Source organism: Leuciscus leuciscus (genome assembly GCF_965113295.1).
Source record: "Leuciscus leuciscus genome assembly, chromosome: 22".
Classification (NCBI taxonomy): Eukaryota; Metazoa; Chordata; class Actinopteri; order Cypriniformes; family Leuciscidae; genus Leuciscus; species Leuciscus leuciscus.
In genome coordinates this window covers 2,175,928-2,199,196 of record NC_138746.1, presented here as the reverse complement: position 1 = coordinate 2,199,196, position 23,269 = coordinate 2,175,928, and the positions used below count along the sequence as shown (strand labels likewise).

Genomic DNA, 23,269 nt, shown 5'->3' with positions numbered 1-23,269 from the left:
ATAATATCTATTAAATACAAAGTTTATAATGCTATTATTGTTCAATAAATAATATTTTATATTAAAATGTTGGCATACTTCATATTGAGAAATGGTCTGATGGGGTAAAAAATTAATGTTAATTTTGCGTGAAAAGATTGCATTTGTGTTTTTTCGGAAAAATTTAATTTCAAATATTGTATTTAAATAAGTCAAGCATTTTTTAAGTACCTCTTTGTAAATATGGCTATTTTCAAGGGTTTTCCAAAAGTCAAATTCAAGTACTTCAAGTGCCTTGTACGAACCCTGATAATAGTACAAATGTGTTCTGTTGTGGGTATTTACCATAATTTCCACCTTTGCTTTAGGGGGTTCAGATTAATATATGAAAAGCAACACCTGTTTCACATTAAAACATAGCCTGAAACCGACTTAAACCAGTTATTTACAGTTTCTAGAGCGTTAAACACCCTGTCTGAAACTGTGTTGTTCTAGTCCTGAATTAACTGAACATCATCTGACTAGTTACATAAAAAGGGTTAGTCCACGCAAAATGATCCCATAATTTACTCACGCTCATGACTTTTTTCTTTTAAACCGAACACAATCAGAGTTATATTATATAATATCCTGGCTCTTCCAAGCTTTATAATGGCATTAAATAGTGTCTGAGTTTTTGAAGTTCCAAAAAGTGCATCCATCCATCATAAAAGTACTTAATTCGGCTTCAGGGGGTTAATAAAGGCCTTCTGAATAATAAATAATAATAATAATAATAATAATAAACCTGCGTTCGGCAGTTCTCACCTAATCTTACGCCACGTCTACGTCATGCGTGGGGTCAGAGGTCACTCTTCCGCTGGAACTAGACTCACATCCGATCGTTAGCAGAATCCAGTGACTATAATTTATAAAGTTATAAATATGGATATTTTCGCTTCATAAGGCCTTTATTAACCCCTGGAGCCGTATGGATTACTGTTATGATGGATGGATGCACTTTTTAGAGCTTCAAAGACTCAAGATGCATTATTTTCCTGTTATCACTGTAAAGCTGCTTTGAAACAATCTGTATTATATAAAGTACTATATAAATAAAGGTGACTTGACTTCTAAAAAAACTTCTAAATATAAAAGAATAGCAGGATCCACACCACAACTATTACGATAACGGCACAGAGAAACTATATCATTGGAATTACTTTCTGAGCAATTTTTTCTCCAGCTGATGAACGATAAAAACAGTGACAGCCAATCAGAATCCATCCTGCTTTTAGAGCTAAAGGATTTAAAGAGGCAGACAACAAAACTGCAGCGCGTAAATAAACAGAACGATATCGTGTGCTGGTGTGATGCTAATATTGTTATGATTATAGTTATGGTTCTTAAGAAGTGAAACCCATGAGAAAGAGGAATCGTACCAGAGGGGCAGGTGGCGCGTGCCATGGTGATCCCGTACAGACGTGTTCGTTTCTGGGGCTGGAACTCATCGACCTCTCTTCTAGAGTAGCGATCCACCACGACTACAGCACCCCTGATCCAACACACACACACACACACACACACACACACACACACACACACACACACAACTCTTTATTCTTATGAGTGTTCAGTATATATGAATAATGAAGAGTATTTTACTTTCCCCAAACTTTTGAATGGTAGTATATCACGGTTTCTGAAGCAGCACAACTGTTTTCAACATTGCTAATAATCATAAATGTTTCTTGAGCATCAAATCATCATATTAGAATGATTTCTGAAGGATCATGTGACACTGAAGACTGGAGTAATGATGCGGAAAATTCAGCTTTGATCACAGGAATAAATTACACTTTAAAATATATTCACATAGAACACAGTTATTTTAAATTTAAATCACAATTTTCACTGTATTTTATATCAAATAATTAAGATTTAATTAATCAAAATCTTAATGATTCCAACTCATTAATGATCCACTGGTTGACGATCACACGTTGATCTGATTGGTTACAAGGTAGTTTGTGACGTCAGAAACACCAGCGATTTCAAAGCGTGTTTTTGAGACTGTCTTTGGTTCACTGCAGTTTTAAGGAGGAAATACTCAGCAATGCTGTCGACTTATGAAGTTACACATGCTTTGACTTAAAGCATATTAAAAACACCACATAGGCATATAAACAACATTAAAAGCTGGATTTTCACCACAGGGGGACTTTAATTTTCTCCTCAAATCTGTCGTCCGTACACTGATTATAACGCATAAACAAATTCCTTAGTTTATGCTACTAATTGGAAGAGGACGTGACAACATACGGACTGTGATAAAGACATTTTTCTCCCAAATTCTCACTGCTGTAATGCATACTGACGAGTTATTTTTGTTCTGCTCATTGTTCTCAGTTGCTATAATAAGCTCCATCATGACTGTCCACGAACAGAGAGGAAGATCAGAGAGAGGCCACTGGACGGGCCGTGAAATCACACACAGCTGCAACTAGCCTTGAAACCGCCCTCTTGACCCGACCTCGGCATAGCAAACACACTCGGGGTTAAAGCGCCAAACCTGTGCCTGCTGCTGTTCAGGGAATCTGTGCTCGCGAACCGACACATCAAGGCCTCAGAAGAACAGAGCTGTTGAGCTCACAGCTTTAGTGGACTGAACCTTGACCTTGCTTTCTGAACCACGAACAAACAACACCATCAGCACCGCCCAGACCAAATCTGATGAATGTGCGGTTCACATTATTCATATTATTCTCCTATAATACACTACCATTCAAATGTTTGGGGTCGGCAAGTTGCTTTTAAGAAATTCATATTTTTATTCAGCAAGGATGCATTAAATTGATCAAAAGTGACAGTAAATATATTTATAATGTAACAAAAGATTCTATTTCAAATAAATGCTGTTCTTTTGAACTTTCGATTCATCAAAGAATCCTGAAAAATAAAATGTATCACAGTTTCCACAAAAATATGAACTGTTTTCAACACTGATAATAATCAGAAATGTTTCTTGATCATCAAATCATCCTATTAGAAGATTTCTGAAGGATCATGTGACACTTAAGACTGGAGTAATGATGATAAATTACACTGTACAATAAATTAACATAGAAAACAGTTGTTGTAAAGGTGAAGCATGTAGTTTCTGCGACACTAGTGGCATCTAGTGGAATTACACACATACAAATATTTATACACACCCACAACTCAAAGATCACAAACACAGATCTTACAGATGCTTGTGACGGCATGTCTCAAGAGGTAAACAGGCTACTGTCAATAAATGGTCCAACATATAAAGGATACTTTTAGCTGTGTTTCTATGTGTCATGGGAAACATGAGTGTCCTGCTTATAATAAACACATTCAAAGTATCTGCACCGGGTGCATTTTTGGACATAATGCTGCACAACAGTTTGAGGCCGTTTACCCTCGACACATCAGAGCATCTATTTAAAGGGTTAGTTCACCCAAAAATGAAAGTTCTGTCAGTAATTACTCTCCCTCATGTTGTTCCAACCCCGTAAGACTCTTGTTCATCTTCAGAACACAAATTAAGATATTTTTTATTAAATCTGAGAGCTGTCTCACTCCTCCATAGGCTTCTCTGTAATTGAAACTTGCCGGTCCAGAAAGTTAGTAAAGACATCGTTAAAATAGTCCAAGTGACTACAGTGGCTCAACCTTAAGTTTATCAAGCGACGAGACTGTAGTCACTTGGACTACTTTAAACATTGTCTTTACTAACTTTCTGGACCGGCTCTCAGATTTAATAAAAAATATCTTAATTTGTGTTCTGAAGATGAACGAAAGTCTTACGGGGTTGGAACAACATGAGGGAGAGTAATTACTGACAGAACTTTCATTTTTGGGTGAACTAACTCTAAGTATCTATTGAAGAGTGTTGCACCTGTTTAATCTTCTCCTAACGGCAGTGACTCGATGAATTTATCAGTCAGCTATTGGCTCTTTCATTTAGAAGGCGGGACTTTTTTCTGCCATATTGCTTGTTGCACTTTCTCCCATTCATCATAAGTAATGAGTGCACTGTTTTTGTATCTAAAGTATTTGGTCTAAATGCCGCAAAATTTGGCTTACACCCGTGTAACTGATTTATTTATTTTTTCTATAGCAGCGGCGAAACACCCTCTGGCTCCGCCTGCTACATTAGCCACGCCCCCAACTCTTGCTATTGGCAGAGCTGGAAAGAGATTGACAGATCTGAGCAGGCCGCTCTCAATGTTTTGAGGCTCAATATTTACACTTTTGGGTGAGATAAACCTATGAATGGGATACTGATAGTAGTCTGAGAATGTATTTTAGCAAAGAATCTCACATACTTCACCTTTAAATTGAGATAATATTTCACAACATTACAGTTTTACTGTATTTTTGAGTCTTGGTCAGCAGATAAGGCTTCTTTCAAAAACTCAAAAAAAAAAAAACCCAACCGACCATTCACTTGATTCAGTTAAAGTCCCCCTGTGGTGAAAATTAAGCTTTTAATGTTGTTTATATGTCTATAAGGCGTTTTTAATATGCTTTGAGACAAATCATGTGTTTCAAAAACACGGTTTGAAATCACTGGTGTTTCTGACGTCACAAACTACCTTGTAACCAATCAGATCAATGTGTGATCGTCAACCAGTGGATCTCTGAGCTGAGTGAGTGAGTGGAGGCGGGGCTAATTTGCATATTCATAGAACCGCGCATACTAAATGAGGCAAGGGTGTCGAGTTACATTCAAGGTATTTTAAGCCATGATGAATTTTTCAAGGAAATAACATTTAAATATGTCATTTTGGTGATCAAAGGTGAGTTTTAAGGGATAAAATGATTGACTACGTTTAACTTCTCACAAAAGCATAAAGCTGTTAAAAGGAAGGTTCACCTCATCCAGTCAGTGTAGTAGAGGTTCTTTCCATCAGTAGTCAATCCGAAGGGATACTGGATTCCCTCCATAAGCTGCGTCCGACTGCCATGCTGCGGATTCATGCACTCCACTTTATGTGTACCTGCATCAAAAACACCAAACATCACCATCAACGCGACCGTTTCAACCAAGCAAAGCATTTTATTAGGGGTGTAACAACATATCGTGTCACAATATAATCGCAATACAAAAACTTAACCATATGTATCGTGAATAGTGACTATGTATTGTGTATAGTTCACCAAAAATAAAAATTCAAGTTTTCAGGGGTTTAGTGTCAGTACTACATTAAACTTCTATATATAATGTTGAATATAATGTATAATAATGCAATGGGGGAATATTTGTGGGTCCTGATAATGCCAAATGTCGGACGTTACCTGTAAAAAGTGGCATTATTTTAAATATATCTAGTCAGTGACAGAATAGAAGCATATTTATCTAAAATAATTCTGTATTTTCATCTTCAGAATCATGAATATTGTTATTCTGGTGTCTCTATTGTCCTGTGCTTTGGGTTTCCAGCACCAAGTCCAAGCCTATTCATTTACACACACAACGTAAAACCAAATTTAGCTTTTTAATCAACAGTACATTTTTAGTTACCTTCTATCATATGTCTTGGAGTATCGCAATTATATTGTATCGTGAGTTCAGTATCGAATCGTGACATGAGGACATCGTTACACCCCTACATTTTATGGAGCTTGTGGCTTTAACGGAGCTAAACAAGTGATCAAAATAGGTTGTTTTCCTGCCGAGAGGCTCAAACAGCTGTGACTTTATTGCACTAGTGAATGTGTCTCTGAACTGGAGTCGTACCAGCATCCGCCCAGCACAGCAGAGACGTCCGAGGGTCGTAAGTTAAACCGTTGGGGAGGCTCAAGTCATCCTTGACCAGAACCCTCCGATTTGTGCCGTCCATGTAAGCCATCTCAATTTTAGGGGAGTCCCTGTTCCAGTCGGCCCAGTAGATGTAGCTGATGGAGAAACAGACATTGAGAACACTTCCCAATAACTATTTCACTGCAGAAATTAGTGGTACTTTGGGAATCACTCAAATTCATAATGCCAAGAATAAGTATATAAACAAAACGGTGACACTTTATAATAAAGCCCCGTTAGTTCATGCATTAATTAACATTAACTAGCAATGAGAAATACATTTGTTACACTATTTATTAATCATTGTTAATGTTGACGACTGTTAGTTCATTCCTGTTAGCTCAGGTCCATTAAATATCAACTTAAATGTATTAGTAAGTCTTGGAATTAACATTAACTAAGATTAATACATGCTTTAGACGTATTTTTCATTGTTAGTTCATGTTAACTAATTTAGTTTACTCATTTTAACAAATGGAAGCTTATCATAAAACTGACAAAACTACCATAGGTCAAATGTGTAAATTCACCTGCCATAAATATTTCAGCCATGAAAACATTTTTTTTTTTTTTTTTTAATAAGATAATGATATTATTATGCCAAATGTGGCACACAAGCACTTCAGAGCTGGCATTTAGCTGTCTTTACATAGACTGTTTAGTGAAGTGGCATTTACACAACAATTTCGACTGTATACTTTGATACTAGGGACTGAGGTGGGTCATAATTTGGTCTTGCTTTTATGCAGCATGACGTCTTTGCAAACTATTTTTGAGCAGGCATAGATCAGCCTTTATTATTAAACATGATTAAATCTCTTACAAGGCTCAGATTATCCTTCTTACACCGTGTCCTAACTACACGCGTCGATAAAAGGTTATTTTCCATGTTAATCCGAGTGTTTGTCCTAACCAGCCGCGACGGCGACACGCCACGATTCTTATTTGAGACGGTTTCTATTTTTCTGCGACGTCGCGCTGGAACAACAAACACAAAGTGTGGCAATGATGATCTCAGGTACTGTTTATGTGCTTTATTTAATGTTAAAAGTGTGTAATATGACTTGTTACCTCAAATGTAAAAGACCTCAGATCTTGAAATTAAACAAATGGAAACAAGAACATTCAAACTGTGAACAAACAAGTGTATTCTTTGACAAAGATTGTTTTAGTAACTCAGTATGTATTCTAAATAATGTTTAAATGGTGTAATATTTGTGAATTTGATTATGTGCTTATCCATTTTCTTGCGAGTGCCGTCAAGATTACTCTCTGGTGCCGCGAGACTCCGCCCACACGCTGTTCTGATTGGCTGACTCTGCCCACACACTGTTCTGATTGGCTGACTCTGCCCACACACTGTTCTGATTGGCTGTGGGTTTTGATTGAATTTTGACGCATCTCGCAGTCGCGTCGCTTCTGGTCTGTACAGGCAAATTGTTTGTTGCTGGAATCTTATCGCATCGCGTCTGGTTAGGACATGGTGTTACAATTTGATTTAACCATATATTATGTTGCATTTCTATCCGGGAGGAAAGTAACATTTCCTTTACTTGCCAAGCCGCTCTTTCCCTCACGTCTGAGGTGTTAATTTTATACCCTGTGGCCAGTGGCTGAGACTGTGTCGAGACTGTGTCTTAATAAGTAGTCTTACTTTTCTGATTCAAATTAGAATAATCTACGTTTTTATGCCCAGTTGTAAAAGTAAAAATTAAAAAAATGAAGACTACTCCAAGCAATTTATGCAACACACCCATTGGTGGGGTCGGTGATGATAGCTCTCGGGTTAACCAGGTCTGTGTTAACCAAGACACGTCTCTGGGATCCGTCTAATGAGGAAACTTCAATTCTGTCCTTCATGGAGTCTGTCCAGAACAAGTTTCTGCCCAGATGGTCAATAGCGATGCCCTCAGGACTGCCCAGATCTGAAACAAGAGACAGTTTGAGATAGTGGTGTGCGATATGACCATATTAGATAGGGAAATGATTAAAACTTCTCCACGATCTGCCTTTATAGAGAGATGGTTTGCATTGCGCTACAGTCCACATTCTATCAGTTCCAGTTCAATCCCAGCTAACAGAAAAATGTAGGGAACATTACGTTATATCATTATGTAATGTTTCACAATGTTCCGAGAACATTCAAAAGTTTATTTCACCTACACACTGTTCTGATTGGCTGACTCCACCCACATGCTGTTCTGATTGACTGACTCCACCCACACACTGTTCTGATTGGCTGACTCCGCCAACATGCTGTTCTGATTGGCTGACTTTGCCTACACACTGTGTTCTGATTGGCTGACTCCGCCCACATGCTGTTCTGATTGGTTTATATATAGTTTATAACCTGCAATTTGGGCTTTATAACTTGCAATTGTGAGTTTATTTGCTAGACACAAACTCACCATTGCAAGAAAAATCTCAGAATTGTGGGATATAAACTTGCCACTGTGAGTTATAAATATCAGAATTGTGAGATAAAGACAAATTTCGGAATAAAAACAAAGCGGAAACAAATTTCCTGGTGTACTGCTCAGTAACTAATAAAAAAACAACTAGTCTTAAAACCAACATGAAAAAGATTGTGGATTGTGATAAAAAAAAAAAATTTAAAAAGAATATATTTTTTAAATATCGCCCACATCTATATTGAGATGATTTTAACCAGTGTCCCATGAAATCAAAATTTCCCATGAATCACGCAGGTTTGGTAAGACATTAGGACGAGTCTCAATGAACTCTACCGGATTGAATGAGGTGTACGGGCTCTCCTCCTTGTAGATTAGCTCTGCTGATGGCAGGTGTGCTGATGTCTGTCCAATACACCATCTTCTCCAAGCAGTCATAAGCAATCCCAATCACCACTTTCTCCTGCAAAAACAATAAAAAAGATCTCACAAACATGCATGGAAGTGTTTAAGATGACAACACGGCACTAAAGTTTTCCTCTGGCATTCAGTCTGTCTGTCTAGACAAAACATGAGTCAAATGACTCTCGGGCCAGTTTTGTTTTTAATGTATGGTTATATTTCCTCTTGTTTAATAAGCTTCACTGATGTTAGTCGTTACAGTAAGTGTTAACATGTGAGCAATAAATGAGAGCCAGATGGGAATGAAGATTCATTCAGATTTATGATTTCCTAACAGTGCTGCACACAATAACCCATAACAATTCATTTTCAGGAGTCAAGAGATGAAAATACAAACCTTGTGCATAAGCCAAAAGTCTAGCTGAACAAAATCAATTGGCAAACTAATCAGGAATATTGAAAAACCATAATATTTATGAAGACTGTGCATGTTTACACAACTGTCCACGAGTGCTGACGTTTCTTATAATGTACTGTATATCAAAGTCCATTTCATCGAAAGCCTGTTCACTCAGCGGACATTTCATTCATGACCAAGCCCTATTTATTTGAAAGGGGGAATCCTGAAATCTCAAAAACAGCTTGCCGAACTCACAATTAAATAACATATTTCAAATCAGCAACAAAATCTGACATGACCAGTCCCATAAATGCTGTTTCTTATGCTAAAATAGTGTTAAAAAAGCTTATTTTTCAGGCTGGAACAGCCAATGTGAGCTTCTAACAGCAGCTGCAGTGATGCGATGACTTTATCACTCAGCGATTGGCTGTTTTATTTAGAAGGCGGGACTTATTCTGCCATATTGCACATTGCACTTTCTCCCATTCATAAGTAATATGAGTGCACCGTCTTCCTATTACCTTTGGGTTACCTTTGGGAAGATGATGTAATACATACTAACAGACCCAATATTATCTGAAATGTAAGATGCTTAATATTATTAACCATCAAAAAATGTTAAATAGAGCTGAGTGTGCTTCACTATTAGAGCTGAAAGATACAGCAAACTAGCAAAGGTATAGAGTAAACATGCAAAAAAGCAAGTGACTTGCATAATAATGAAATTAATAGATAAAAAAATAGATTATGTGAGAACATGCACACAGTTTTTAACACATATATACGCTTCTAAAAACAAGCAGGAACATTGAATATAATAGCATCAGCACAGGTCGATTTCTCAATTTGTTTATACTAATATTTATACTTTAATAATGCATTACCATTTAAAAATATATATTTTGAAAGAAATTATTCATTTTATTCAGCTAAGGAAGCATTAAATTGATCGAAAAGTGACATGTTACAGAAAGTATTTTACTGTACTCTGCAAACCATACATAGAAATAAAATCAAAATCAACTGAGTATTGCATTTTGCATTAAGAACTATTAAGACTGATTTGCATAATTTTCTAAGGCATATTTTGTGATTTAAAGTAGAGCGCGAAAGCCGCACTGTACGTGTATGCACAATATTTCAGAGTCTGATCACCTTATTTTTTGCAAGATACAATACAAAAAACATTAAATCTTAAAATCTTAATTACAACTAAAGCCTATTTTAGGTTTGGGTGAAACTTCTGATGTATTAAAAACAATAATGTCCGCATTTTTTCCATGCACTTACTTTACGGTGCAATCCTCAATAATTAGATCAAATTGAAGTTGTTACAATAAAGGAATATTTCCATAGACGATTATTCAAAAAAATAACTGGTTTGATCATCGCAAATGAGTCAATGGTTGGATGATTGCACTATATTGTGGTAATATAATGCAAACAATAAACGAAATAACATTAAAATAAAATTAAATAAGTCAGATTACCGAACAGCTATTTGAAACGGTAATAATATTATTGTTTTTGTTGTATTTTTCATAATGAAAAGCATTTAAAAATATCTCACAAACACTCTTTTGAACTGTATTGTGCATTTTTACACTTTACGAAGTACCAGTTCAGTCCAGAAAACATCATTTTCTTCTGTAAATTGTCTGGTCTGTTTCTCCTGGAATCTCTCCTCACATTCATACGGCTAAATGCCGATGGAGGTTATGTAATCAGCAGAGGCAGCATATGGCTCCGATAAACACAATTTCTCTCATACGGACATTTCCAAGAAAAACAGGAGTTAAGCAATCCTAAAATTCCCCTGCGATCCCCCCAGCAGTTCTCTGGCTCCGTGTTATCAACAATCCAGCCGAGAGAGACAAACTACGAGCAAAACACAAACCACAGTGACACGTTCACTCTTAAGTTGCGAACATCCCTAAACAGGCTTTGCACTAATGCAAACCAGAGCCTCAAAGCAGCAGGGAATGAATCAGGGCAAAGATTTCTGGATGAATCCACAGAGCAAAACAGTTTTGTGAATGATGTGCATTCAGTCTAAACACACTCCACACAAGCACTTCTACATAGTCAAGTCACCTTCATTTATACAGCGCTTTTAACAATATAGATTGTTTCAAAAGCAGCTTTACAGTGATAATAGGAGATTACAGTAACAGAGACTGTTTTGGCTTTACAGCAGCTCTAGGATAAAGTTATTGTCCAGCTAAAGTTAGTTTTTGATTGATTCACTTCCATCGCAAAGATCATTAGTTATTAACTTAGGGGCCGCTTACACGACACATGCTTTAACAGTAAACAGAAAAGGTAATACAGACATCATCAAAGTAGTCCAAGTGACTTACAGTGGCTCAATCTTAAGTTTATAAAGCGACGAGAATACTTTTTGTGTGCAAAAAACAACAAAAATAACGACTTTATTCCACTATTCATTTCCTTCTCTCTGGGCCTCGAGTGAGTTCACGTAGTGTAACTGCGCAGCGCTTCTGTGTTGTACACACGCATCACACACATGACCAGCGTCGGCCAATAGTGAGCCTACGTGTGACGTACAACACAGATGCGCTACGCATTTATGCTACGTGAACTCACTCGAGGCCCAGAGAGAAGGAAATGAATAGTGGAATAAAGTCGTTATTTTTGTTGTTTTTTGCACACAAAAAGTATTCTCGTCGCTTTATAATCTTAAGATTGAGCCACTGTAAGTCACTTGGACTACTTTGATGATGTCTGTATTACCTTTTCTGGACATGGACAATATACCGTACATACATTTTCAATGGAGGGACAGAAAGCTCTCGGACTAAATCTAAAATATCTTAAACTGTGTTCCGAAGATGAACGGAGGTCTTACGGGCTTGGAACCACATGAGGGTGAGTCATTAATGACATAATTTTCATTTTTGGGTGAACTAACCCTTTAATGCACTGCGAGATTCGCGCGCTGAATGAATTCCCACGTCTCACCAGAAGATGGCGCTGAATCATCCATCCGTCTATTTTCCAAACCGCTGGTCCAATGTGGGTACAGCGTAATATCATACGGGTTTAAATTCCTTTTAAAATTGATTATTGAATTGTTTATTAAAGTATATAAATAGTTTCTATGACAGAGTTCAAGATAAATCTTTTCATTACTACTGGAGCTGCCAGTTTGCAAAGTTTCAAATGATTCAGCAACACAAACTATGCAAAAGCGGCACTCAGTGTCCGAATTCACTCACTCGTCCTCATTCACTCCCTCAAGTGAGCTATATTAGTGGACTAATGCAGGGAATAGTGAATGAGGGTATAGGGGGCGGTTTTAGAAACAGCCACTGATTTGTGAAGCTCTGAAACTGTTGCGAATAGTTTGTTTTGAACCAGGGATTGTGTGTGTGTATCAAACTGCAGAAGTCACATGATTCCAGTAAACGAGGCTTCATTACGTCATAACGGTTTCGAAATGATCTCTGTGAGCCCATGAACCAGTCTCTATATGGTTTTTACCTGATTTTATAAATGTGTAGAGATTTTTATTGACATTTGTATAATAAAATAGAACTTATTGGCCTGATTAACCAAGCTCTCCATGAATAAAAAAACAACAAAAAACTCTTTTTTTCCTCTTTTATCAAATCTCTAATTTGTTGATTAGATTTAATATAATAGATTACACTTTCAACTTGCAGAAGTTGTTTTTATGCATGTTTTTACACCGTTCTGACCAGCAGGCGTCACGTTTTGAGCGCTTTAAAACAGTGAATCGTTTTGCAAAGCTTTGTTTCTCCCATCAATAGTATAAATTCTCTAGTTCTTCCACATTACACTAACAGACACGCTGGGTTAAAGCTTTACCGGGAGGTGCAGTGCAGTCTTGGCTTCATTCTTCTTCAGGTCATGACCTTCCAGAGGAACGTACTCAATCTTCCCGCTCTGGGTGAAGAGGACGTAACTGCCGGGAGGCAAAGGAGTAATGTTGGGGTTGGGTGTTGGTCTAACCGGGCCGGGGAAATCATCACCAGAACCTGAGGAGGAATATAAAGAGAGGAACATAAAATGACTATGGGAATTCACTACCTCTATGTACAGAAAATCGTCAATGTGGAAATAAAAACATTCGCTTTGTTCCAAAACCTAAAAAGCTGCTTATGTAGGAATTTTCCCAGTGGTTCTCAACCAAGGAGGCCTTAACACACTTCCAAGCAGGACGCAAGATGGCTAAAAAAATTTTTAAATGACAAACAAGCTTTAAAATAAACAAATGGTTTAAAAATAAAAAGGGGTGTTAGCTGAAAAAATGAAGGTGTAAGGGAATTTTAAGTGTGATTTATAGACCATGGAAACGAATAAAATCTTAAGACATGGTTTTTAGATTTGATTAATTTCATTATAATTTTTAAATGTCAAGCTCTAAAATATTTTAATAAGAATTTATTAAGATTTTAATAGAAATTGTTATTTGTGAAAAAAAAAAAAAAAACTAATTACAAATGACGAATAATGAAGAGTTAAACTACCAATGAAAATTCCCACATTCCCGTTTACACCTGGTGTTTTAATCCGCCTCTTTTGTCCACTTTCAAACACTTCTGTCCTGATTTCTTCGAGGGGAGAGTCTATGGGAGGGTAAATTAATGGGCTTTTTCAGATCATTCAATATAATGGACAAAATAAGCTTGTGCAATTTACATATGAACGTGACCGAAGACAGAGAGCAGCAGCTTTTATTTCTGCTCTGACAGCCTCAAGACCAGCCGAACACTGAGTGTGTGTGTGTTAGAAATCAGGAATGGTGAGAGAACATTGTGCTTGGTACATTTTTCATCTTCAAACCAAACTTTTAAAAGTTTAAATCCCGTCTGTCTAGCGCTCTTCCCATAATGTTCCCGCATTAAGTCAGTATTCAGAGAGCAAGCGTCTTTTGTGGCTGTTCGAACACATTCGATCACATGAGCGTTTACACTATGAAAGTAATCCGTGTTTTCAACTGCCTCTGGAAATGGTTGAAAGTGGACAAGCTAAAAACATTTTGTATTTAGCATCGTCCACTTGTGATCCGATCGACCAAAACACATCTTAATACCAGGTGTAAGCATGGCCTATGCGTAAAGCATGTGGAGGACTCACACTCAGGAAAGCGTCCGGGTCCCATGCGAGTGCCAGAGATCTCCTGTCCATCACGATCCACACACCAGCACTGCCTGATGCTGGCGTGACACTGCATGGGCTCGTATGCGCCCTGGGCATCACAGGTCGGCACATACTGACCAGGACGAGGACCACGAGGCTCAAACCCAGCGCCCACAATGCTCTCCCTATGCAGCTCACAGCGTGTCTTCTCACGGTCTGAACAAAACACACACACTTAACCCTATACTTTTTTGAAGGATCATGTGACACTGAAGACTGATGCTGAAAATTCAGCTTTGATCACAGGAATAAATTACATTTTACAATATATTCACATTCGAAAACAGCCGTTTTAACTTGTAATATTATTTCACAGTTTTTACTGTATTTTTGATTAAATAAATGCAGTTTTGGTTGAGCAGAAGAGACTCTTTTAAGACCGACCCCAAACATTTCTGCATAAAAGCTTATTTTCTAGGACTACACTAGTACACAGATGACCTTTACAGCTCAGAAACATGGACTAAAAAGTCACAAAACTCAACGATATTGATTTCATGGGGTCTTAAAACTCTGAGAACCCAAAGCAACTGGCCAGTTCCCAGCAGACATGCAGCTGCCGAGCTCATATTCATGACGACAGGGTTTAACCTCGAACTCAGAGGTCAAGATGTCAGGTCATGTTGTAATATTTAAAGAGTTGAGGGTCGTCTGTCATTAGAACGACTGATAAGGTTTGTGGTTTGAACTGTGGGTAAAAACGGCTCTCAGCTTCCTTCTCCTTTGCGATACTGTTGTGTTGCTCAAGGCTGGATGTAGTTCACTTCAGAATTAAAATTTCCTGATAATTTCCTGTCCCCCACGTCATCTAAGATGTTCATGTCTATCTTTCTTCAGTTGAAAAGAAATGAAGGTTTTTGAGGAAAAAATTCCAGGATTTGTCTCCATATAGTGACTTCAACGGTTATCAACGGTTTGATGGTCCAAATGTGAGTTTCAGTGCAGCTTCAAAGTCTCGACACGATCCCAGCCGAGGAATAAGAGTCTTATCTAGACAAATCATCGGTTTTAACCACAAATGCTCTTCTTGCACGTCCACAACTTCACGCATTATGTACCGGTAATCACGTTTGTAAATGTCGTTTGACTTAGTCTTTGCACGTTCGCTTTGTAAACACTAGGTCTGTACTTCTGCCTACATCATGCGTGACCTTTCACCGTGATTACGTAATGTGTGGCGCCATTTAATGTATAAATGTTTACTTTTTTTTAAATGACCAATGGTAGACTCTTATTCCTCGGCTGGGATCGTGTCGAGACTGAAGCTGCACTGAATCTCACATTTGGTACTTCAACCCATTGTCGTCACTATATGGAGAAAAATCCTGGAATGTTTTCCTCAAAAACCTTAATTTCTTTTCGACTGAAGAAAGAAAGACATGAACATCTTGGATGGGGAGAGTAAATTAGCAGAAATGTTATTTTTCTGAAGTGAACTAATCCTTTAAGCCTGATGTACAAACCACAACATGCAAAAACCTAATGAATTTTCGCTAAATATGCCAGTAATAAATACTTTGGCTTTGTATGAGTGAATGAAAAGAATGAAGAACACTTAGGGCCCTATCTTACACCCGGCGCAATGCAGCGCCAAGCGCGGTGCAAGTGTTTTTTGCTAGTTTCAGTCCGACGCAGTTATCATTTTCACGTCTTGCGCCACGTTGTTTAATTAGCAAATCCATTTGCTCCCATATGTGCGCCCATGGGCTGCTGGTCTGAAATCGAGGTGTGTTCTGGCGCATTGTTGGAGCGTTGCTATTGTGGGGAACTGAAATAGACTTCTCCATTGACCAACTGAAAGCTGCTCTAAAGTCAATGGCGCAATATTTTTTTGGGGTTATTTAAAGAGTATGTTAGTAATGTGCGCCTATAGGCCGGTCCACAACGCGCGTACACTCTGCTTATTACACACACAGGGACGCACAGCAGCACACAAACATGCCAAATATTTAAAATATAAGGATTACAGTGTAAAAGATTATAATTGTGTACATAAAGATATGGTGGAATCCGGCTTGTCCCGTAGATGGTCTGCTTGCACACGTTTACCTCGCGCACGAGCAGATCCGTTTGCGCTCTGGAGACGCGTTCGGTCTTTCCACTATCAAATTCCATCATGTAAATAGCGAATCCGCCATTGTGAGTGCGCAACTGGCATTTTAAGGGAATGGGAGATGAGACTCTGATTGGTTTAATGCACGTAAATCCCAAAACACACCCATTACTCATTAAGAGAATAGGGACAACCCTTTTAGACCATGCGTCGGGAGCACTGACCATTTTTCCCGTCGTTAAACTAGCAAAAGTGGATTCGGACGCCCTAAGTGAACTTGCACCCTGTGCTTTAGACCATGCGCTTAGATCGTTCAAATAGGGCCCTTTGACTCCATGTGATAAAAACCAAAAGACAGAACTGATCTTCATTTAAAGCTGGATCTACCTGTAGAGCAGCGGAATCCGTCACCATAAAACCCAGCGTTACACTGACAGGTGAAAGATCCAGGTGTGTTGAAACAATCGGCATTCTCATGACACTGGCTCACCTGACACTCGTCTATGTCTGTAAAAAAGAAACGCCCATTTTTAGGACCATTAAGATTCATTTGCATGACAGATAAGCACAGTTACAAGTTCAATAATTAAGGAACAATTGACGATGGCCCTTTAAATTATTAGAAAATAATGCACACCTGAGGTGGTCATGTGGCCACGTCGTGAAGCGGAGCAGATTATTCCGCTTATACTACGGTTACCACACCTCAAGACATTGTTCAGATGTTGTATTAAGACATTTGTCAGGTTTTTGTCCTTAAAATGCCCTGGTGTGAAGGACTATTTTCTTATACATCTCATCCCACGCCTCAGTTTCTGATTCCAAAACGTCATTTTAGAGCTAGTGACGGAGGCTTGAGCCACTGATAGAATACTAATGCAGTTAATAATGCAGTTATTAGAGAGAGAGAGAGAGAGAGAGAGAGAGAGAGAGAGAGAGAGAAAGAGAGAGAGAGAGAGAGATTCACACACACTTAATCTCTCTCTCTCACAGTTAGTCTGTGCGTCTCAACAATGTTTGGCAGCTGCGTCTCTGATAATAGTGAAATTGTAAGTTTATCTGCTTCAAGAACAGCACCATTATTACCTCGCTAGTGAGAAATGTCATGTAGCTTTAAAGTTGCTAAGTTATTTTACTGATAAAATCGTCAGAGCAGCGCTGACAAAAATGTATTCATTTTGCAGACGTTTTTATCCAAAGTGGCTTATACATAATAACAATGGAAATTATTTGTCGTTTTTTTTATCCTATTGTTTACTATATATATGCTTGATCACAGTGTCGTTGTGGGTTTTGGTTCGTTTGCTGTTGTCGGCTGTAAGGATATTTGAAATAATAATCATTTTGCGCAGTGATATGGAGCTGTAATGCGGTCAAGACCTGCTGGAACTACTTTAGCCGTGCATTTCCCTGAAAATAATGGCACACCTTAGAATAGATTCAAGCATTTAACTGCCCTCTAGTATAAAAAAATTAATACATAAATAATATATTTATTAATAATATATTTAATACATTAGTAATATTTATTGAATTTAAATATAAAATAAATGTATTAAATTAAAATTAATTTACATATTAAATAAATGTATTACATTGAAATAATAAACCAAATTAAATGTTGATTGAGTTAAATGTAAAAGTAAAGCAAGTGCAAAAAAGCAGATAAATTAAGAAACAGAAGTGAAGGGTTCTGTCTCTTTCCACTCATGTTTTCCCTCTCAGCTGATAATCACACCGAGGTCACATGCATTCACATCATGTCAAGTCATTTATACTCGACATAAAGTGCTCAACCATATCTATAATGAACTTATCAGGAGCAAAATACTGATTTATAGAAACTTTTTACATTTCTCTGACAACTAATGAAGATTTGCAGATATTAACGGAATTTTTTTAAAGACAAAATTGCTCAATTCAAATGAAATAAAAATATTAACATCAACAATTTTTTATATAAATATTACAAATATTTAAAACCAGAAAATGTACACTTTCCATTGACCAGACACGGTTAGGCAGAATGAATCAATGGATCAATCAAACCTGTCTGATCAGTTAATCAGGCAAGTTTATCAGCCAAATATCTGATGAAAAATATACATTTATCACATTAATTTATCGCTAATTTACAGTTTCATCATGCACCTAAACATGATCACTACTGCACAGATGAAGGCAACTGTATAAATGCATATGAAACTCATTAGTCAACTAGTACTGTTTCGCATAAAATGGTGTGGATTCTTCTTGTCTTATAAATTAAAGTGTCTGTGGAATAGAGAGGTAGAGACAGCTGGAACAGAGGAGTAGTAACTCACCCTGACAGCTTCGTCCATCTCCCATGAATCCCGGCAAGCAGGAGCAGATGTAGGAGGATCCGCCGGTGTAACTACAGCGAGCACGCTCAGGGACGTCACAGTCATGAGTGCCGGTGCGGCACGGGTCCACGGGACGGTGCACTTCTACAGGACAACACAAGACAACCAGTTTATTTTAATCAGGTTCAATCACTTATCAGGCAGATTTTGAAACGGGAGTGTCTGAATATCTCCACAGAAATCAGAAATCCTACAAGAGATCTCTTAAATATCTCGATCTCGATTCTCCTAGACTGCAGTGAGATTAAATAGAGAGCAAACTGAGACTTTTGCTGAAGTCTACTGCTTCTTAGATGTTTTAGAGAAGAAGAGCCCAGTAATCTCACATGCATTTTCTTTAGAGATCTCAAAAGTGTCTCAAAGTCTGTAATCAAAAGTCACAGATCTCAATCTTAACCCAAACATTTCTCATCAAAGGATCTGAGCTGCTACTGTATACACATACATTTTAAAATCAACGAGACATCCATTTTCTTTTATATATGCACTACCGTTGGTTTTGAAGTCTCTTCTGCTCAACAAGGCTGCATTTATTTGATCAGGAATACAGTAAAAACAGTGCAATATTATTACAAATTAAAATAACTGTTTTCTATGTGAATATATAGTAAAGTGTAATTTATTCCTGTGATCAAAGCTGAATTTTCAGCATCATTACTGAATATGCATGAATACAGCATATTCAGTGTCACATGATCCTTCAGAAATCATTCTAATATGATGATTTGATGCTCAAGAAACATTTATGATTATTATCAGTGTTGAAAACAAGTCTATTTCACAAATGAATCCTGAAAAAAAATGGTTTACACTGTTAAAACGGTTTACACATAAATATAAAGCAGCGCATTTTATTTATTACTTAACAAAAACAATAAATTGTGCTAAAATAAGGTGCTATGTTGTATTTTTTTTTTTTTTTTTTTTTGTCATTACAATCAGGCCAATAAAGTATTCTAAATTGTAAATTGAAAATTGACATCTACGGTTTACAAGAGCTACAGACTGAAATAATGAGAGATAATGAGAGATAATGAGCTTCAGATGAGCGACATCCTCTATAGGGAATTTCTTCTGTGGTCTTTTTCTTCTCAGAAACATCAGATGTAAGAGACTCTGACTTAAATATCCAATTGCTTTCCATTTAATCTCAATCTTGTCTTGGAAAAACAAATGCGATTTGTTTTATTTTCCCCATGAAAATCAAGTCTTAAATCTAGTCTCAGACTAAATGCATGTTTGATCTGTATTAACTGAAAGCAACTTAAAATACAGTACAGGCCAAAAGTTTGGACACATTACTATTTTTACTGTTTTTGAAAGAAGTTTCTTCTGCTCATCAAGCCTGCATTTATTTGATCAAAAATACAGAAAAAAAATGTAATATTGTGATATATTATTACAATTTAAAATAATTGGTTTTCAATTTATTATACTTTAAATTATCATTTATTTCAAAGCTGAATTTTCAGGATCATTACTCCAGTCTATCACATGATCCTTTAGAAATCATTCTAATATGATGATTCATTATCAAAGTTGGAAACAGTTCTGCTGCTTAATATTTTCATAACCTGAGATACTTTTTTAGGATACTTTGATAAAAAAATAAATTAAAAAAAGCAGCAAACGTTTTAAAAATAGACATCTTTTGTAACAGCAATATACACTACTGGTCAGTCATTTGGGGTCAGTCATTTTTTTTTCTTTCTTTTTTTGAAATAAATCAATACTTTTATTCAGCAAGGATGTGTTAAATTGATAAAAAGTGATAGTAAAGAAGATTTATATTATTAGAATTTTTTTGTTCTTTTTTACCTTTTATTCATCAAATATATTAGGCAGCAGAACTGTGTCCAACACTCATAATAAATCAGAATATAAGAATGATTTCTAAAGGATCATGTGATAGACTGGATGTCACCACTGAAGACTGGAGTAATGATCCTGAAAATTCAGCTTTGCATCACAGAAATAAATGATAATTTAAAGTATAATAAATCGAAAACCAATTATTTTAAATTGTAATAATATATCACAATATTTGATCAAATAAATGCAGGCTTGATGAGCAGAAGAAACTTCTTTCAAAAACATTAAAAATAGTAATGTGTCCAAACTTTTGGCCTGTACTGTATATCAGTGCCATTGTTTTATCTCAAGATGCACGGCAGTAATGTTTTTTTTTTCTAAGGCACATTTATAAAAGGCACTAAAATGTTTTAATTGAACTAAGGCCTAATCCTGGCTTAATCTAAGCCTTGTCTGTGAAACCAGTCCATGGTTTATTTAGATTATGTTTGGACCATTACGTTAGATGTTTTTACAACGTGGACATTTTATGATGCAAATCGACTGAATTTAGCTTTATAGAGGGGGATTTTGTCAACAAATATAGATGATGATGAATACAAACAGACATAAACATGTACTGACTCACATACCAACACATGTCTGTCCATCACTAGCGAACTGGAAGCCGCCCTTACACTCGCAGCGAAACGTTCCCGGCTGGTTGTTGCAGACGGCGTTCGGCCCACAGATCTGAGGGGTTTCCCTGCATTCATCGATGTCTAATGAGGAAAGGAAAACAGACTAGACTTGCTGAAACAGGCTTTAGTGAAGTATTTCCACAACCACTTAATGCTATCATAAACAATAGACTTCCTTATAGTCGCATTCCCACGGATCACTAACGATGATACCATCGGTTCTCATAATTGCATCTTTTTAAGATAACATCTGTCCCGTTTTTGTGCAATTTCCTCTAAGCATCAAGGAATGGGTCACATCCTTAGATGTCTGGGGGAATATTTAAGCAGACAGAGACAATTTTGACGTCTGATTAGAAGATTGCTTTGGAAAACGACCCCGTTAGGAAGCCAAGCTCTACTTTCATGAAGAAAATTAGGAGGGAAATCCGTTTTAGAAGGGAAATTAAATAGGAAATGGTTTTAATTTAAACAATACACTAAAGATAGATGTAATTGTGGTCAAATCTCAGATTATATCCCACAGCACCGTACCACTGCAAGTCCTTCCGTCTCCAGTAAAGCCCGTGGCACAGTCGCATGTGAACTGGTTTCCTTGTCCGGGTCTGCATACGGCGTTAGTGTCGCAGCCGTGTCTCCCGGTGAAGCAAGCGTTCTCTTCCGTCTGTCCACCTGTGGATTTTATATAAGAATCAACTATTATGAATATACATTCAATTTAAAGGGATAGTTCACCCAGAAATGAAAATTCTGTCATCGTTTTCTCACCCTCGTGTCGTTTCAAACCCGCAAGTATTTCGTTCATTTTCAAAAACATAAATGAAGATATTTTTAATGAAACCTGAAAGATTTCTGTCCCTCCATTAAAAGTCTATTCACCCAAAACTCTGACACTTCAAATGTTTAATGTTAAATATTTAAGCCTTGCCCATTTTTAATATTCAAGCGCAAGACGACGTTAAGCTCATTTCGTCACTCGCACGCAGCGTGGAAAGTGTTGTGCGCTAACATCTGTCGCGCGCGCCCAGAAAGCTCGTCTCAGACAGCGTGCGAATACTAAATCGAACTCTTTCACGTCTCCTTGCACTTGAGCTGACAAATTCACACAAAATGATGTCAAAAATAGTGATTATCCTAATAAACATAGTTGATTGTGTCTTAAGTGAACGTAAACAGTTGAGAAAGTAAACCCATATAGATAAATAGATCATTTTCTTTCCGCTAGTCTGAAACAACACTTTATTAAATTGCCAAATAGCCTAAAATCTCAAGTGTTTTTGCCAGTGGGTAAATATTTTCTCAGATCATCCCTCACCGTTGATGTCTCCGATCTTGTTACTCATGGCATAACGCAAGAGCTGTTCGTCCACATCGTACATGACGAACACCTGGTCGACGCTGAGCATCTGTGCGGACGGCGTGGCTCTGGCGGGTTCGTCGTGCTGGCAGCCCTGAAACGTGATGGTTTCTCTGACGCTGTAGCTTCTGCTCTGGGTCGAACCGTCCCGATGATTGATCACATACTCCCGTGTCGATGAAGAGGAGATCACTGACAGGAAGAGACACACACACATGCATCCATAGGCTTCACAAAAGGACTTGAATAAAGGAAAAATAATAATCACAATTTTTTAATGTTTTAATGCGAGTCTCTTCTGCTCACCAAGGCTGCATTTATTTGATCAAAAACACTGTAGAAAATTATGAAACATTATTACAATGTAAAATATCTGTTTTCTATGTGAATATATTATAAAATGTAATTTATTCCTTTGATCAAAGCTGAATTTTCAGAGTCATTACTCCGGTCTTCAGTGTCACATGATCCTTCAGAAATCATTCTAATATGATGATTTGATGCTCAAGAAACATTTATGATTATTATCAATGTTGAAAACAGTTCATATTTTTGTGGAAACAGTGATGCATTTTATTTTTCAGGATTATTTGATGAATAGAAAGTTCCAAAGAACAGCATTTATTTGAAATAGAATCTTTTGTAACATTATAAATGTCTTTACTGTCACGTTTGATCAATCTAATGCATCTTTGCGGAAAATAAATCTTACTGAACCCAAACTTTTGAACGGTACTGCAGATAGAAATGCATGCATTTCTTTTTTCTCTTTTTCACTTCCGAACAAACACT

At 37.1% G+C, this 23,269-nt stretch overlaps 1 protein-coding gene and 2 long non-coding RNA genes across 4 annotated transcripts in view; 2 read left to right on the top strand and 1 right to left on the bottom strand.

Moving 5' to 3' along the window:
* The window catches only part of LOC309486272, a 233,032-nt gene that overhangs the window by 13,869 nt on the left and 195,894 nt on the right, over window positions 1–23,269 (top strand). The gene's annotated exons all lie outside the window — the stretch shown is intronic.
* The window catches only part of nid1a (nidogen 1a), a 39,334-nt gene that overhangs the window by 1,939 nt on the left and 14,126 nt on the right, over window positions 1–23,269 (bottom strand). The window contains exons 8-19 of one of the 2 annotated variants that reach the window (XM_082153290.1): window positions 22,436–22,669; window positions 21,655–21,792; window positions 21,073–21,201; window positions 18,569–18,712; window positions 16,632–16,751; window positions 14,129–14,347; window positions 12,857–13,026; window positions 8,539–8,665; window positions 7,545–7,716; window positions 5,729–5,886; window positions 4,865–4,988; window positions 1,401–1,513 (exon numbers count right to left, since the gene is read on the bottom strand). In XM_082153290.1, coding sequence (XP_082009416.1) covers window positions 1,401–1,513; window positions 4,865–4,988; window positions 5,729–5,886; window positions 7,545–7,716; window positions 8,539–8,665; window positions 12,857–13,026; window positions 14,129–14,347; window positions 16,632–16,751; window positions 18,569–18,712; window positions 21,073–21,201; window positions 21,655–21,792; window positions 22,436–22,669 — 1,848 coding nt within the window. The remainder of the gene's footprint in view (window positions 1–1,400; window positions 1,514–4,864; window positions 4,989–5,728; window positions 5,887–7,544; window positions 7,717–8,538; window positions 8,666–12,856; window positions 13,027–14,128; window positions 14,348–16,631; window positions 16,752–18,568; window positions 18,713–21,072; window positions 21,202–21,654; window positions 21,793–22,435; window positions 22,670–23,269) is intronic. The other variant, XM_082153291.1, reaches the window with a different exon arrangement.
* LOC309486291 overlaps window positions 19,548–23,269 on the top strand; it is a 77,642-nt gene continuing 73,920 nt past the window's right edge. The window contains exon 1 of the long non-coding RNA XR_014201460.1: window positions 19,548–20,434. This is a non-coding gene — a long non-coding RNA (uncharacterized lncRNA). The remainder of the gene's footprint in view (window positions 20,435–23,269) is intronic.